The sequence below is a fragment of the Octopus bimaculoides genome, chromosome 11 (genome assembly GCF_046866305.1).
Source record: "Octopus bimaculoides isolate indiv1 chromosome 11, ASM4686630v1, whole genome shotgun sequence".
NCBI classification, from domain to species: Eukaryota; Metazoa; Mollusca; class Cephalopoda; order Octopoda; family Octopodidae; genus Octopus; species Octopus bimaculoides.
Genome location: NC_142938.1, coordinates 50,576,688 through 50,596,687, shown reverse-complemented (window position 1 = coordinate 50,596,687; position 20,000 = coordinate 50,576,688). Strand labels below are relative to the sequence as shown.

At 38.0% G+C, this 20,000-nt stretch overlaps 1 protein-coding gene across 1 annotated transcript in view; it reads left to right on the top strand.

Annotated features, from left to right (window-relative positions):
* Positions 1-8,357, top strand: part of LOC106880752 (protein Wnt-2b) — a 180,781-nt gene extending 172,424 nt beyond the window's left edge. Inside the window, exon 5 of the mRNA XM_014930849.3 lies at positions 7,986-8,357. Within this exon, the coding sequence (XP_014786335.1) occupies positions 7,986-8,206 (221 nt within the window). The 3' untranslated portion in view covers positions 8,207-8,357. The remainder of the gene's footprint in view (positions 1-7,985) is intronic.
* Positions 8,358-20,000: the final 11,643 nt, after the last annotated feature.

Sequence of the window (20,000 nt, the reverse complement as noted above, 5' to 3'; positions counted from 1 at the left end):
TATAGCGTAAAGTGCGTAATTCTAATCAATTTAGAAAGGCAAAGGATGCGATCGCAAAAGATGGGGAGCGGGCGTTAGATGAGGTCACGTATGACTGAGAACAGTAACAAATATCGAAGGTATTTGAGCTGAACCGTGAACAGGCCACTTGTCATGCTTTGCTTGAACTGATATTTGGTTACGCTTCACTCAACGTTAACTCCTTCACACACACACACACACACACACACACACACGCATGCACACGCGCGCATAGACATACACGAATATACACATACAAAAGAAAACAAACACACATACACACACACACAATAATATACACACGTATCCACATAAATTTCAATACACTTGATTCGCATCGAACTTTCGTTAAACGGTAGTAGTAATAGTAGCAGCAGCAGCAGTAGTAGTAGTGGTAGTAGTAGTAGTAGTAGTAGTAGTAGTAGTAGTAGTAGTAGTGGTGGTAGTACTTGTATTCGTAATGATGCCAGCGGCGGCGGTAGTGATGGTGGTTGTGGTGGCTGGGACATAGTTGTTGGAGGTGATGTTGGTGGTGGTAATGATGATGGTAGTGGTGAGGGTGACGACGATGGTGGTGTTAGTGATGGGGATATTGTTGGTAATGGCGGTGGCAGAGATGGCGCTGTTACTGGTGGTGATGGTGATGATGATGATGATATTGGGAGAAGTGTTGTCGGTGCTGGTTGCTGGAGGTGGTGGTGGTGGTGCTGGTGGTGGTTGTTGATGGTAATATTAACTGTAGTATTGGCTACAGTAGCTGTTGTAATGTCGATGATGGAGGAGCTAGTGTAATTTGGACAGTGGTGAAGGCGGATGAGTTGCTGTAGAGGAGTATCAGGGGGTGATGACACGGTTCGTGTTTCTGATAATGGTCGCGGCGATGGTATTAGCATATTAAATAAGCATGGTGGTGTTGGTGGTGGTGGTGGTGGTGGTAATAGTAATAATCTGAAAGTGGTGGTTGCGGTGGTAGTAGTGATGTTGATTTCAAATTTTGGCACGAGGCCAGCAATTTCAGGGGTTGGGAATAAGTCGCGTACATCGATCCCAGTGATCAACTGATATTTATTTTATCGATCCCGAAATAAAGCAAGGCAAAAATCGACCCCGGCGGAATTTGAACCCAGGACGTGAAAACAGACAAAATACCGCTAATCATCTCGACCGGCGTAGTGTTTGTTGGGATATTGACTGCAGTCTGAAGGCGGTGTGTTTGTGTAGTGGAATGGCTGCAAAAGTAAGGTATCTTGCACTAGATTTGGCCGAATCGTTAGAGAATCGGACAAAATACCATACAGTATTTCATCCGGCTCCTTATGTTTTGAGTTCACCTCCTGCTAAGGTCAGGTAAACTTTAAGCTATAATCTTCCTGGGAATGATGAAATAAAGTACCAGTCAATTACTGGAGGTTAACCCCACTCCTACAAACTTCAAACCGTGTACCTATGTTACAAGCAATTATTTCGTAATCGCTCTCTACTTTCTGAGTTAAAATCCTACCGAAGTTTTTTTGCTTTTGAACCATTTGGTTTCGTTAAAATAAAGCACCTGTCACGTACTAGTCTTGATTTCAACAGTTATTCCTCCACTCATATCAAATATATAGTATTGTATTTGTTGGATACTAATATTTAGTTGCCACACGGGCATTAAGCTGGTAGAATCGTTAGGACACCGGGCGAAATGCTTAGCGGTATTTCGTCTGCCGTTACGTTCTGAGTTCAAATTCCGCCGAGGTCGACTTTGCCTTTCATCCTTTCGGGGTCGATAAATTAAGTACCAGTTATGCACTGAGGTCGATGTAATCGACTTAATCCCTTGGTCTGTCCTTGTTTGTCCCCTCTATGTTTAGCCCCTTGTGGGCAATAAAGAAATAAGAATCGTTAGCACACCGGATAAAATGCTCAGGAACATTTCGTCCGTTTTTATTGTGTTCTGAGTTCAAATTCCGTTGAGTTTGACTCTGCCTTTCATCTTTTAGGGGTCGATGGAATAAGTACCTGTTAAAAACTGGACTCGATGCAATCGACTAAGTGCCTTCCCCAAACCTGCTGGCATTGTGCCAAAAATTGAAACCAATATTTAGTTACCTTTCTTTACCTTCTAAATTCAAATCCCGCCGAGGTCCTTTTGTCTTTGATTCTTCCGGTTTGGTTAAGATAAAGTACCAGTACTGAGCTTCGTTTCATCAACTGTTCTTAAACTCCCAGCAAAAGCGTGACATTATACCTATGTCAGTTACTATTATTTAATAATGGTTTCAAATTTTGGCACGATGCCTGCAATTTCGGGGATGGAATAAGTCGATTACATCGACCCCAGTGTTTTTTCAACTGCTACTTCTTTAATCGACCCCATAAGGATGAAAGGCAAAGTCGACCTGGGCGGAATTTGATCTCAGAAAATAAAGAGGAACGTAAAGAAATGTTATTGAATATTAGTTCTGAGTTTACATTCACCGACTGTGAAAAGTCAATAGCGGCGGGATTTGAACTCATCTGCTTAAAGTCGAGGAAATAACATCCAAATATGTACGTCATATATAATAAATCAGACCAAGGCATGGATGTCTAAAAAATCGACTTCAGTCCTTATCTCTAAACTGATGATATTATGTTACTCTTGATAGCGATGACTAACATGATTTTGTGATAGTTTTATTAGTGGCTACAGTACATTTTACCTTACCTCTCCCTATTTGATAAAATATGAACACAAAACAAGGATCGATTGGCTCAAGTCCTCTCCGAAATCTCGGTAACTTAGTTACATCATTAAATACATTTCTTACTACGTCTCTGTTGAAATACTTAATCTATGTTTCAATTAATCGCCATCTCTAAAACTCATGGCTTCGTGCAAAAAATTTGAAGCCACTATCGTCGTCGTTGTTGTTGTTTAGCACGCCGGACAAAATGCTTAGCAGCATTTTCTCCGACTTTACATTCTGGGTTCAAATTCCGCTGAGGTCGACTTTCTCTTTCAACCTTTTGCGGTTCGATGAAATAAGTACCAGCAGAAGGTACTGATGTTGGTGTAACCAATTGGCCGCTTTCATCCCCCCCTCCCCCAACAATTTCAGGACTTTTGCCTAGAGCAGAAAAGACTATCATTATTGTTGTTGCGGTTGTCGACCTCCTCCTCCGCCTCCTCCTCACCCCCACCCCACCCCCACATCCACCTCTTCCTCCTCTACCTCCTCCTCCACCTCCACTTCCACCTCCACCTCTACCTCTTCTTCCTCCTCCACCTCCACCTCTTCCACCTCCACCTCTTCCACCTCCACCTCCTCTTCCTCCTCCTCCACTTCCTCCTCCTCCACTTCCTCCACCTCCACCTCCAACTCTTCTTCCACCTCCACCTCCACCTCCTCTTCCTCCTCCTCCACTTCTTCCTCCTCATCTTCCTCCTCCTCCTCTACCACCTCCTGCTCCTGCTCCCCCTCCCCCTCCTCCTCCTCCACCTCCTCATCCACCTCCTCATCCACCTCCTCTTCCACCTCCTCTTGCTTCTCATCCTCCTCCTTCTCCACTTCCTCCCCTCCCCTCCCCCTCCCCTCCCATCTCCCTCCTCCCCATCCCCACCCCTCCCACCACCACCACCACCACCTCCACCACCACCACCACCACCACCACCACCACCACCACACACCTCCCCCCTCTGCTAACCTTTCGTCCCCATTCTTCTTCTTCTTCTTCTTCTTCTTCTTCTTCTTCTTCTTCTTCTTCTTCTTCTTCTTCTCCTTCGTCCCCTTCATCATCACCGTTGTTCCTCCACCAAACGATAAGATCTATCTTCTGTATAAGTAAATAAACCACGTACACTCAACAGCCCCTACACCTCTACACCCAACACGCCTTAAATTCTACAGCAAGTTCACTCCATCATCCTACCCTCAGACAACTCCTTAAACACCCCTTAAACAATCTAACGACTTTTATTTTTTTGTACACCCAGTTCAAGAGAAAATAAAATGTTTGAAACACCTTCCGTTTTCCCCGGAATAATGAAACGTAGGGTAGGGGATTATAAACCTTTATGGTCCCTTTTCGATTTACATCAAGGGGTTTCGTAGAGCTTTGCTGAAGGATTATCTGATCCTGACCAGCAATATTTTGTCTAATTGTCCATACCTTCCCTCCGGTGGCTTATTGTACGAACAAGTAAACACAAACACACGCGCACGCGCGCGCGCAGGCACAAGTATAAATGTCTGCATATTGTGATTTGAGTAGCTAATGTATGCAAACGCTTATTAATGCTTGGTCTGGTATATATATAGGTTTACTTGTATATATGCATTTACATATATGCTTGTATATGTGTATATTATATATATATATATATACATATATATATATATATATATATATATATATATATATATATACATACGTAGGCGTAGGAGTGGCTGTGTGGTAAGTAGCTTGCTTACCAACCACATGGTCCCGGGTTCAGTCCCACTGCGTGGCATCTTGGGCAAGTGTCTTCTACTATAGCCTCGGGCTGACCAAAGCCTTGTGAGTGGATTTGGTAGACGGAAACTGAAAGAAGCCCGTCGTATGTATGTATATATATATGTATGTGTTTGTGTGTCTGTCTTTTTCTCCCCAACATCGCTTGACAACCGATGCTGGTGTGTTTATGTCCCCGTAACTTAGCGGTTCGGCAAAAGAGACCGATAGAATAAGTACTAGGCTTCTAAAGAATAAGTCCTGGGGTCGATTTGCTCGACTAAAAGGTGGTGCTCCAGCATGACCACAGTCAAAAGACTGAAACAAGTAAAATAGTAAAAAATAGTATACATGTATATGTATGTATATATATTACATATATTATACGAGGTGTGATCAATAAGTATCCACGCTGTTGCCGCAGTAACGATGCTAAAGAAACGCTGAGTAAACCCGCTTAGCAAAGATTGACCTTGACCTTTGCTGTACATAGGTACTAAGTTTGGACTTTCTAGCTCACTTCCGCTGTTTACAGCTGAGCTTGGAAGGAAGGTGTGTAGCTTGTGAGCGACAAATAGACGTTGACAGAGAAAGCTGTCATGGCGATAGCTGCTCAGAAGCATACACATAGTTGCAGAAAGTGTATGGAGAAGAGTGTATGAGCTGCACACAAGTGTACGGGTGGATCAGACGTTTTCAAGATGGCTGAAAAAATGACGATATTGAGGAACGTTCTGGGAGTCCCGCAACCAACAGATCTGAGAAAAACATTGCAGATGTGCGTGCAACTCTGAGGGAAAATCGTCAAATCACCATCCGTGAGTTATCAGAGGATGTGCAGACTACTTAAGGTTCAGTTCAGTTCAGTTCATTTTCACTGAAGATTTTAGTATGGGACGCGTGTCTGCCAGGTCTGAGCCGAAACTGCTTTCAGCTGACCAAGCTCGAGTTTCAGTTATACAAAATCTCCTTGATTGTGTCGAGAACGATGAAAACTTTTTGAAAACTTTATGTCGGCCTCTGAGCAGGCCTTGGTAACTTTTTGACAAAATTTGATACAGATTCTCTGCTCAACTTTCTCTGCCATTGTCAATGCGACGATCACACGCTACACAGGTTCCTTCTAAGTACCGCTGTAAACAGCGGAAATGAGCTAGAACGTTAAAACTTAATGCACATACACAACAAAGTGCATGGTCACTCTGTGCCGATCGGTTTCACTCTAAGTGATTTAGCTTCGCTACTATGGCAACAATCCGGATAGTTATTGATCAGATTACGTACACACGAATACACACATTCATGCGTGCCAGTATATGTGTGTATGCTTGTACGTATATATCTACAGCAAAAAGAAGACATAAACAGGAAGATATTAATAGATACCCAATTGTACACACAGAGACATACACACACACACACACACACACACACACACACACACACACACACACACACACACACACACACACACACATCTATCTATCTATCTATATATATATATACTTATATTATACATATAAACATAAATGCATAAATATGTACATGCATGTACATACGAATATATACATGTATGTTTATATATAATATATATATATATATATATATATATATATATATATATATATATATATACGTGTGTGTGTGTGTGTGCGTGTGTGTAGAAGGCTAGATGGCTAGAAAAAGATGAAAGGGACAATAGCCTGTTAATAGAGAATGATTACTGTCAATGACCCTGTAGAGACAGAGGGATTAAGTATTTCACAGCTAAACCCTGAATGTATGCACAAGCACGCGTCTTTTGCGGGTTCCGTCTCCCTAAAAGGTAACCCTTTGTTTACGGGGCAATGATCTGTTTGTAGGGGTAAGGTTTTAGTGATTTACAGGCTATAATTAATTTTAGATGTTGGATGCTTGTCTTGGGTATTATGTTTCAGATTTACATGTGGCTGAGTATCTCTGGTTGTGTCGTGAGTGGTGTGTGGGGTTTTCCGTTTATAACGTGTGTACGTTTGTGTATGTATGTAGGTACGTACGTAAATATGCAAGTACTTATGTATGTATGCATGTATGTATGTATGTATGCATGTTCGGATGCATGAATGTGTGTGTGAAGGAAAGTACACAAGAAACATGTATGTGATTGATGTGTGTGGATATGTGTGTATATATATATGTGTGTGTGTGTGTGTGAGTGTGAGTGTATATATGGATACAGGCACATGCACAAACACGCAAGTACAAATATATATATATATATATATATATATATTTATATATATATATATTTATATATATATATATAGATGTATGTATGTATATGCCTATGAGTGTATGTGTGTGTGTATATACATATATGCCTATATACACATAGAGAGAATGAGCATGAAAGAGAAACATAAATGATGTGTGTATGTGTGTGTGTGAAGCCAATCCTTTCCTGCTTGCCTCAGTCTATTGAGTGAAACAAGTAAAAGGTTAATAAATGGATAAATTGATAGATATGCATCTATATAGGCACACGCACATATACATATATGTGTACTGTATGCATGTACTCATACATTTATACAGCTTTACGTATGTATGTATTGTTTATGTGCTTATGTATGTTTCTGCGTATGCGTGTCTATGAATGCCCACTCAGGTTTGTACACTGTGTAATAGTCGAGCAAATTTTAAGAAACTAGTTATTCTATATGTTGTTGTTGTTGTTGTTTGTTCCCTCTCGAGCCGTGCTTAGTTAATAAGGGCCGGTTTCCCGGTTTCATTAGCGTATAGGTTTCCCACCTGAACGACACACCTCTCCGTCGCAGGTGAGATGCTAGATGCAGGAGGAAAGAGTGAGAGAAAGTTGTAGCGAAAGAGTCAGCAGAAGTTCGTCATTACTTTCACTTCAGCCGGAACCGCGTGGAGGTTAGAGGTTTCGAACATCACCCGGTCTGAGATTCGAACACGTGATCCCTCAACCGCGAGTCCGCTGCTCTAACCTCTAGGCCGTGTGCCTCCACTGCTATTCTATGTAGATGTATAAAATAGTAATTGTGTGTGTGCGTACGCGCATACACGTGAGTGTGAAGGTGCGCAGATTAGTTGCAAGAATGTTTGAATCAGGATCTTAAGACCGTGGATTCTTTTCCGTGTGACGCATTGCAAGGCAAGTGCTAATGCTACTCTATCTCTCTCTTTCTCTCTCTCTCTCTCTCTCTCTCTCTCCCTCCCTCTCTCTCTCTGCTTTTAGCCGTCACATCTTTGGCCTGCCTTCTGATTAAAAGTGAACGGGGCCGAGGAGTCATTGTTAGCTCGCAACAACATTAGTATCTGAAACAATTAGCGGAATCATGTAGCTGTTTAAATCGTTGCCTCACAATCATGATATTTTTGTTATTGTTTCATTGTTTGTTGCTGTTGCTGTTATTTTTAATTGCTGTTTCACATCAAAAAATAAAAACCTGAAGAAACCACTATTTCTCATAATATTTCCATTTTTGTTTTTACTCTTCTTTCAGGTTCTCTCGGGACAGCAGGTCGCCAGTGCAACAAAACGTCAATGGGCCCCGATGGATGCGACATAATGTGTTGCGGGCGAGGATATGACACAGAAACAGTGAAAATGATAAAGAAGTGCCAGTGCAAATTTCTCTGGTGTTGTCAAGTGAAATGCAAAGAATGCACAGAATATGTGGACTTGCATACATGCAAAGGGCCAAGCCTAACAGAGAGAAAATGATTAGGGTTTTTCTTTAGTGTTTTTGTATATAATAATGATAATAATAATAATGATTATTATTATTATTATAATAATTTCTTTGAGACAAGACAGGACTACATACGAATACTGCCGCGGCACATGCGTTCCACAATCACGATTTTGCATTGCGACAGATCAAACGTTATCACTGAGATATCATACAGAAGCAGACATATAGCTGACTACATCCACAGTTATAAATATATGAATTCACATGAATTTTCACACAAACATGCAAGCGTTTAGAAATCTGTATATCTATACACTGTTACACATATACACATATAAATTTATCCATACATGCAGACGGTCATTTACAGTTACAAATAGACATATAACCAAACAAGCATATATTTGTCAATTACAATTATTTCTATCTCCTTCCCTATATATACAGACATAAATACTTACGTACATATATATATGTGTGTGTGTGTGTGAGTATATGTATGTATATATATATATATATATATATATATATATATATATATATATATATATATATATATATATATATATATATATATATATATATATATTTCATATAAATAAGGATAAGATCGATATTTAAAATATTGATTTTATCAAGTGGCCAGCATGGGAATAAAAACCATCAAAGGTAATAATTATTTAAAATTATAATACAGGGTATCTAAGAGATACCGCCACGCTGAAAAATAGCAGTCAAATCCTGACTCTAAAACCACAACAAATGTTCACATAGCACAAGGAGCGAAGACGAAGTCAAAATAAACCAGTAAAAATAACAAGATTTACTGGTTTATTTTGTCTTCGTCTTCGGTCCTTGTGCTATGTGAACATTTATTGTGGTTTTAGAGTCAGGATTTGACTGCTATTTTTCAGCGTGGCGGTATCTCTTAGATACCCTGTATTATAATTTTAAATGATTTATATATATATATATATATATATATATATATATATATATATATATATATATATATATATATATATATATATATATATATATATATATATATATATATACACACACACACACATAAACGTATATATATATGGAGAGATAAATGTTATACGATCATGTGTATGAACGAAACAAAGAAGACCACTCAATACATTGTGTAGAGTTTATATTTATAACTATACAGTTGACAATTAACTGCACATTATTTAAAGTTTCGCACAAAAGAAGATCACACGCGTGTGAAATGAAACTTGAAGTAAAGCATTAGTGAATCATCCCCTTCTCCCTCTATCTTTCCCTCTCTCTCTTTTCTATCGTTTCCAACTATATTATATATATATATATATATATATATATATATATATATATATATATATATATATACATACAGTGCATTAATATTTATAAACGTCGGAGGCACGCTCCCATTTTTCGAATTGTATTGTTAATAAATGTATAAACATGCGTTACATAAGTACGCAAGTGTATGTGTATCCTTATACATACATCTATACATATATATATATATATATATATATATATATATATATATATATATATATACATATATGTATGTATGTATGTATGTATGTATGTATGTATGTATGTACGTACGTACGTATGTATGCTTACGCACGTCTGTGTATCATTTAAAGCTTTTTGTGGATTGGTGTTGGAAGAAGAGCGTCCGGCGTTACGGACGAAAAATTTCTATTCATCTATAGTCAGTTAGTCAATGAGCATTTTGCCATAATATTGAGGCTCAAGAAATGACAGCGAGTCTATTTTTTGTGCATCCGAGGAGGAGGATGAATACGATCAAGCGAGTGAGTGATATATATATATATATAAATTTTAGATTCAAGGGGAATATGGTACTTAAGTTTAGACACCAGAAGTAAGTATGATATTATCCAAACAATTCCAAAATAAGATGATCAAACATCAGAATAAGCAACAAGGATATTCAAGGTTAATGCAGTACGATCGTTTCATGCGACTCCATTTATTTAAGCAATGTGAGCATTACATTAAATGTAAAATGCAGAGCAATCTTCAGCTGCACATAGATACAGAAAATTTACTGAAATTTCATTTCAGTAGAAGGACATATTATTGTAACTACATTTAAACAACCCAAGTGGGAAGGAAGAATACATAAAACATTTTAATTTAGCCAGACCAAAAAGGCTACATTTTACATTTAACGTAATGCTCACATTGCTTAAATAAATGGAGTCGCATGAAACGATCGTACTGCATTAACCTTGAATATCCTTGTTGCTTATTCTGATTATATATATATATATATATATATATATATATATATATATATATATATATATATATATATATATATATATATATATAGAGAGAGAGAGAGAGAGAGAGAGAGAGAGAGAGAGAAAACAGAGACGGACAGAGAATGAGAAAAGTATGCGAAGTTAAAGAAAGGATGTTTTTGTTGTTCAGCTCAGTGACTGTAAAAAGAAATTTGCCACCAACATATTTGCATTCACAACCATGTCATTACACACATAAACCCATATACAGATAATAAGAGCACAGAAAAACGTGGTCGCACATACGTATAGACAACTGAGACTGTGATATCAGCTTGTATTTTCTCACTTCCTCGTTGAAATTAAGATATAAATGAAGCTGAAATTTGAAAATGATAGAACTAAAATGAAAAAAAAAAAAAAAAACGGGTTAAGAGTATTTATTTAAATGCATTTAAATGTCATACATGCATAGAAGAATGCAGATGTAGTGCGATTAGGAAGGAATGGAGAGCCGTTCTTTGAAACAAGAGTAAATGATATTCCTAGATTGCGTCTTCTTTGTGTTTCCTTGAGTTTGATGCTCTGTTGTGGTTAAGGTGTGTGGCAGATGTGTTAAAATGGCGAATCACATTAGAGAAGTTTCGTTGTTTTCTTACCCTCCACAGTCAAGATTCCTTACTCATTTACCCTCCATCAGGTTACTCTCCCATTGAAACGTTCTCTTCTCTGCAACTTCCAGGTTTTGCTTTCTGACCGCTAACCGTTCCGATTCTTTCTGCACGATTTTACTGCTCCATCAAAACAAATGTAATCTTCTGCAATCAGTTACGAGCTGACTAACTTTAATCATCCCCAATCTTGCATTTTCAAGTGTGCTCATCACATATGTCGCACTTATACCCTTGCTTCAATAACGCCACAACAACCAAGAACCTGTACAATACCTGTACAAAATTATCAAATCTTTAACTGCACATCACATATAAATTATGCGGCACCTTTCATTTTGGTAAAATATAAAAAAAAAGATGTCGTCTGCATGATTGAACCTGGAAGCATTTTTGCAGCATGTTCAACCAATGACGTTTCATTTCAACACATCTGGCCTCTCCGCTGACCACTTCTTAGTGTCCGACTTGATTACTACCATGAGTTATCACGCTTCAGGAAATAAAACGAACAACGCATCACAATCGATCAACGTTCAAATTCCGCCGAAGTCGACTTTGCCTTTCATCCTTTCGAGGTCGATAAAATAAGTACCTGGCAAGTACTGGGGTCGATGAAATCGACCTCTTCATCCCCCCGCAAAAAAACCCCCACAAAAAAACAAAAACAAAAAGAAACTGCTCGTCCTGTGCCAAATTTGAAGCCAATATTTAATTTCTATCATCTTTAGCGTATCAAATGTTATTGTGCATGTGTGTGCGCAAGTTAGAACATCCATGCTGGTATCACAGTTTCCTCATATATGTATGTGTGCGTGTATGTTCCTGCTATCTGAATGTGTGTTTATGTGTGCAGTGAGAAATATGTGAATGTTACTGCTGACAAACATACTTTTGTGGTCACTGAACCGCCCTTTTTCTTTAATTGATCATTACTAACCACTCTTTCTCGTTCTAAATCTCTCTCTCTTTTAGTTTTTATTGTCTCTCCCAAATTCTTTTCTTTTTTTTTTTTCACAATATTTTCCAACCTCCAAATACATTTTTCCTACAGAAAGAACCACCAATACCCGGCATTTCTTGCCATCCTCCACTATGTCTACGCCCTCACGAACTAAAAATGAAGAAAAAAATCTCTATTTCCTGAAAAAGTACTTTGTCCGAAACTTCGAAAATTCTAACGACATAGAATCTTAAAAGCGCCAAAATGTCAATAAACACAATAGTTATGCGGACAACCTCTAGTGTCCCTAGATTTGTGTATGCAATTTGAACCACTGAAGGTGTATGTAAACATCCATAAAAATTCATATAGGGACATTCATACATCAATAATACACATGATCAAATTCATGTTCACAGACACACAGACATGTATATACTATATAATTATAATATACTTATATATTAGGTAACTATATCTATGCGTTTATTTATGCTTGTAAATATGTTTCCTTGTATATGCCAGAGTGTTTTTTCTCTCTCTCTCTTTCTCTCTACCCCCCTCTCTCTTTGTGTTAGTGTGTCCATATATGTGTGGAAGATCAGAATGAATGTAATCATCAAAGAAATCGACACCATTAGCTAGTATGGAAAGGCTCTCAACACTAGTTTGCTGGTCTAAATTATGGATTTAAAACATCAGTTGATAGATTTTTTAATTGCATCAAAACCAACCATTTCTGCAACAGTAGTATAACCTGGCCTTGATGTACTAGCAAATATACGTACCGAACTTATTATTCTTTCGCTCTCTCTCTCTCTCTCTCTCTCTCTCTCTCTCTCTCTCTCTCTCTCTCTCTCTCTCTCTCTCTCTCTCTCTCTCTCTCTCTCTCTCTCTCTCTCTCTCTCTTTCTCTCGCTCTCACACACACATATATACATATATCTATCTGTCTACACACACACACACACACACACACACACACACACACGCAAATATATATATATATATATATATATATATATATATAGACAGCTAGCTAGATAGTTAGATAGATAGATACATACATACATACATATATACATACATACATACATACATACATACATACATACATACATACAGAGATAGATAATCCATAAAATAAAACAAAATTAATTCGATATTCGATTCCTTTCATTTGCATCATTTCTCTTTGCTTCAGACTGAAAAATTGCCCTTTGTTTTTAGTCACTCGTCTGGACACAGATCCAATGTGGCTCTGTAGCCTTTTAAAGTTCATTAGGAAAGGTAGACGAATCCTGAAACTTCTCATTGCGCATCCTTGTTACTGCTACATTAACCCGCCTCACGCACTGTGATACAAAAGTAACAAAAAGCTGTTAAGAACCAATGTCATGGCCTATGTTCATAATAATCATCTTTAGATTTAGCTTCGTTGAAATATTGGGATACGAATGTAGGGTGGGTGTGTATTTCAAAATCTCCACATACACCCTCGCTGTGTCTTCGGTTTTAAACACTAGGTCGACAGCTTTTAGGTCTTGCAATGCTGGATACCAATTGTCGCCTTCACAAATAGAATAGAGCTCTTCCAGCTGCTGTTCTGAGATAACCGAAACCCCCCGCCATTTCTCATTATGCACAATATTGTTGTATAAATATTTACTTGTTCATTTTCCTTTTTGTTTCTTCTGTATGTGATAGTTTTGATTTTGAATGGGTCTTTCTTTTCGTTTTTTTTTTTTGTTTTTTCTTTTGAGAGAGAGAGCGAGAGAGAGAGAGAGAGAGAGAGAGAGAGAGAGAGAGAGAGAGAGAGAGAGAGAGAGAGAGAGAGAGAGAGAAGAGAGGTGGCTGTTATATTTCGTAGACATTTTGAATGTATATGTAAACAAATAAACAGAAATATAATTTGTAAAAAAAAAAAAAGTTGTCTGAACACTATTTGTGTGCGAATATATTAAAAATATACTGTCCCAAATCATTGCACGTGTTAAAATCCAGTGTTTTAATACGCGGTTTGAAAATGCGTCTGATCAGGTCAGTAGCGCATAATTGCATTCTGTGTCCAAATTCCACCAAGGTCAATCTTATCTTTCGAAGGCCGATGATATAAGTATCAGATGAACACTGGGGCTGTTATAATCGACTAGCCACCCCCCTCTCCACAAATATCAGGTCTTGTGCATAAGGCAGAAAGAGTTATTTGACTACAGTGGTTCAAGAAATTGGAGACAGTACAAGAAACAGGAAACGGAAGAGTGAGGATTTGCATCAAGTAAAGAAAATACAGGTAACAATAAAATTAGCAACAATGATATATTCCCCAATGAAGGGAGTATCCACATAAAGCCAGTAAAAAAAAAGCCCATGCCTCTGGGATAATCTTGATTACCAAGTATAAGTGTTCTCTTCGAACTGTGATCTTTTGTTTACAGACGCATGCTAAGAGTAGACCCATTCAATTGGGTCATGCTCACCACTCTCACAGTTTGCAACGAATTTACTCGAGGCAGCACTTAACTCTCCAGATCCAGCTGCACGCTCTGCTGAAAGTGAAAGTTGAAAAAGCCGATGAGGGCTTTGCCTATGAGGAAAGTGTATGTCTTCAAGCCTTTCAACCGAATACAACTCGCAACACATTCAGTCACAATCACCAGACAGAGGATGGCTACTTGCTGTTCTCGACAAACAGAAAGGCGACGAGTGTGTGTAGAACGCTCCCATCATTCTGTGTGCATTTAGAAAGGATCCCGTAGACGACACTTCCGCACACATACAACTTACCTCAAACTAGCTATACTCTTCACTGTTACTGCTTGACCAAAGCATTCGGGAAATTATCCATCTATTCCCGAAAAGCCATCCGAAACACATCAACAAAGTGATTATCGTCGACACCGGGATGTTCTTCGCTTCTTACCCACCGTTATCATCTATTGAAAGGTTGAGTAAAATGCACTACAAGCATGAAATCAGGTAGCATGCACCCATCCTGATCAGTTAAAATCCGAATTGTTTCTTTTTATTCTACGCCTTGTCTCCATACATGCGACTATAGAATAGCTTTTGCACCTTCATAGCCGTCTGACACCGCAATGTTCATCATTATCGTGGAAGAAATGGTCAAAGGCCATTCTCGCTGATAGCATGTCGGTCATGATGCCGTTTTAAAATCACTTCTCATTTACTCACTAGCGCTCTTACTAATCTGTTTTTCTGTTTTTATAGTTGTTTTGTTAAGTTGTATTGTTTCTGCGCTGTTCAGAGCAGTCCACTATTAGTTGTTGATCACCTTTGACAACTGTCGCTTAACTGATTCGCTAGATCGTTTTAGTATGCATGCAGGAAATGACGTGTTCCAATAACTTGGTCTCTGTCTTTGCGTCGTATATCTATCGATTGTGTAGATTACAATTGTGTGTTTTGTGTAACCAACCGGTTGAAAGTTTGAACAGCCAACGTTATCTCTATCTGCTCATGTAACAAATATTCCAACTATATACGGTCTCATTGATCTGATACGGTTCAATCTTGTTCAAACTGATGCTTTCGGAAAAACAAGTCGGTACCGGTTAAACAGCTGGAACTATCTGAGCTGGTTTGCCAGGCTTTTACATCCCTCTTTGTTATCAATTATCCCTACACAATCCGAGTGTGCCTGCTAAATTCCAATCCGGTCTCTCCCACTAGAACTAACGAAAGATACGTTTGTATGGATGCTTGTCGGCATCCGAAGAAATCCGATCGTTCTGCCCCGGTTAGAGTATAAACAGCCATTAGTCTGAATACGTTGCCTTCACTACTGTACATATCACTCACTGCAGATTTATCGACCGAGTTCAGGGAGATGGTCCGATCCTCGAGAACAAAAGATTTCCGAGACAACATTGCCACTCTGTGACCCGAAAGTGGCCAACCACAACAAATGTGTTCTTTGAAGATGGACACAAGTGTCTCTGTTTCGGAAACACTGGTTACGCTGGTGACAACCTGTCTAGTGGCATGTGGCCAGTGAGCTGCAACACTGCTTTCGAGCTAGCAAAGAGGATTCCTTGAATTGTGCCTTCAACTGTTTCTGTACCATCTATTTCGGAACATCGACCAATGTATTCTTGAGATGGTAACATTACTGTTATTGTTGTTCCTCTTTGCATTCTGTGTTGTTATTGCAGTCGCCATTATTGCTGGTTGTGTCACTTCTGATGCCGCTCTCACTATTTTTTTTGCTTTTTTTTTTCGTTTGTTCTTTTAGTCATGCTTCCTTTACTGCCAGTGTTGCTATAGATCAGTGGTTCTCAAACGGGGTCCACATAAGATTTTGTTGTTAAAATCTATGTGCAATAAATTGATTATACTCCTACAATTCAAAAAAATTTTTACTCTTTTACTCTCTTTTACTTGGTTCAGTCATTTGACTGTGGCCATGCTGGGGTACCCACCTTTAGTCGAATAAATCGACCCCAGGACTTATTCTTTGGAAGCCTAGTACTTATTCTATCGGTCTCTTTTGCCGAACCGCTAAGTTACGGAGACGTAAACACACCACCATCGGTTGTCAAGCGATGTTGGGGGGACAAACACAGACACACAAACATATACACACACATAGATCTATACATATATACACATATACGACAGCCTTTTTTCAGTTTCCGTCTACCAAATCCACTCACAAACTTTGGTCCCCCCGAGGCTATAGTAGAAGACACTTGCCCAAGATGCCACGCAGTGGGAATGAACCCAGAACCATGTGGTTGGTAAGCAAGTTACTTACCACATAGCCACTGGCAATTTTTTAAATATAATTTCCAATAATATCTAATAAGAAAGATACAATAGAATTTTTTCAACATCAAATGGCTACGTGAGTCCATCCGAGTAAAATAGGAATCAGAAGCGTAATATAGGAATCAAAGGTAAAAAAAATGATTGAGAAACATTGCTATAGAAGGTACTGTTTGGAAGGTCACTGTTTGGAAGGTCACTGTTTGGAAGGTCACTGTTGTTGCTACCAATACTTCTTTTTCCTTATTAACGGCAGTATTACTGGTGGTAGTGATGAATGTAGATGCATTGATAGCTGAGAAACGTGAGGGAGACATTACTTTCATGAAAGGAATGTTTCAAAGACAACAGCTTCTACCTTACTTTGTCTTCATTTGCCATATTGCCTCCATATTTACATTTTGAAAGTTTTTCGCAATGTTCTTTTTAATTTCATTTAACAACCAAGACCAATGGAACTAAACAAAGGTAATATAAGACTAAAAACAATGGTAAAACTTCGTGTTTTTGTTGACTCGGAGATTAAGATAAAACATTACTGCTAATAATAATGATTTCAAATTTTGGCACCAGGCTAGCAAGTTCGGAGGTAGGAGTAAGTCTATTATATTGACCCCACTGCTGAACTGGTACTTATTTTATCGACCCTGAAAGGATGAAAGGCAAGTCGACCTCGGCAGAATATGAACTCAGACCGTAAAGACAGACGAAAATATCGCTAAGCACGGAAAATAATAATAATAATAATAATAATAATACTAATAATAATAATAATAATGGTGATGATGATGATGATTTCTTTTATTTGCCACACGGGCTTCAAATGAAGGAGACATTACATGAACAGTTTACAATTTATGATGTAATTTACATAAAAATAATGAGGGAAAGAAAGGGAGAGGAGGGAGAAGTAAGATAAAAGTATAGAAAATATGTGAATACATCTACGATGCAGTCCTGTTATACGATATTCTTCAATTAGAGCCAATCGAGGAGCTTCACAGATCAAAGGCGTGTGCATTCACCCTACCCATTTTCGCCAGTCACCACTTTTTGACAAATTCGTTGGGAGGGAACACTCCCTTCTCCACCCACACAGTCTTTTTCAAGTGAGACTTTAAAAAGTCAAAGATGACTTGACCAGGAAAAAAGCATCTGTCCTCAATTATTTCAGCCTCGTCTGCCACACACTCTTTCGCCATAATCACTAGCCATAGGAACAACTGCATTTACCAACGCTTGCCTCACTTTTGAAAAGGCGGATGATGTAACTATTCTTATGATGGACACAGCCGATAGCTGGATTGCACAACTCAACAAGGCTCGGACACTGCACAAGTGCTTGCTTGCAATACGGTTTCGCCACTTTATACGTATCTCGGACAGTCCTGCCCGCCGTCACTTCCGTTCTTGCTGGGTCCGTCTCAAATCGGTTATGCTCCTGGATAGTACTGCAAGACAAAGAATCTTTGGAAGTTCTCCACGGTACTCCCAAGCCGGAAAGTTCTTCAAAACAAACCAGCTAGTTCGTCTTTGACAAAGCCTAGAGTTTCCCCAATGATGATGATGTCAACAACAACAACAACAACAACAACAACAATAATAATAATAATAATAATAATAATAATATCGGGGGTAGAAGAAAAAGAATCAGAGTAACAAAAAAGAAGAAAGAAATGAAAAACGAAACAAAAATAGGAAGATATAATTTAAAAAGAAGAATTACCTAAAAGGAATAATATAATTAAAAACAATGAACTCCAAACCTACACAGCGGAAACATCAAATGATATCAGTAAATATATAAGTAAACAATAAATAAATAAGTAAACAAATAAAGAAATAAAGACAACTAAGGGAAAGAAAGAAGTGGGGGGGGGGGTGACAAAAACCTCTCGCGCCATCACACCGCTAAAATAAAAAGAACAACACACAATAATACAAAACAAGAAATATATAATCTTCAACTGTGAATATATATAATTTCCCATGTGAGTTATACAATTTCCAAAAGTGACCACACCCAGGAAGTTGGCTCTTGTAATATGCTGCTAAGTAATATTGACTAACATCCCCTACACCCACTACCGACAACATATACATATTATGTACATATATGTATATATATATATATATATATATATATATATATATATATATATATATATAGATAGATAGATAGATAGATAGATAGATAGATAGATAGATAGATACATGCATATATATATATGTGAATATACATATATACATATACGCATACACATTTATACGCACACATCTATATGAATATATATATATATAGATACATGCATATATATACATATATACACACACACATATAAACACTTATATATATATATATTATATATATATATATATATATATTATATATATATATATATATATATATATACATATATATATATGTATGCATGCATGTATGTATGTATGTATGTACGTACGTATGTATGTCTGTATCTATGTATGTATGTAACTTTCATCTGTTGTTTGTCAACACGCATTATCATCTCTCTGAGTCTCACCCACCCAAATCCCAAGATCCATTATAGCTTTGCAAAACTAAAAAGAAAATAACTGAACAGTTAAGTTAAATTAAACAGAAGTTAGAAAAAGCCCAAATTCAAAAAAATCCCCCAAAACAGAAATATAAATAGAAACAAGGTCACTTTAAGAATTCTGAAGATTTGCGCACACACACACACCACACACACACACACACACACACACACACACACACACACACACACCAACCATATATATATATATATATATATATATTTATATATATATATATATATATATATATGTCATCATGGTTTCTGCCTACCACTTCATATTTACATGCGTCTGATGGAACTCTATGCCGCTAATTTTCTAAAGTCTGATGCTCAGCCCGTCAACAACCCTCACTTGGAAAGAGAATAAGGGTTGTTCACAATGATATCCCCCCTCTGACCTGACAAGTTTTTCACAAATGTTTGGAAAATAACGGAATGCATGTACTGTCACAAACAAACACACACACGCACACATACACGCACACACACACGCACACACACACACACACACACACACACACACACACATATATATATATATAATGCAAGAACACAAATGGGTTG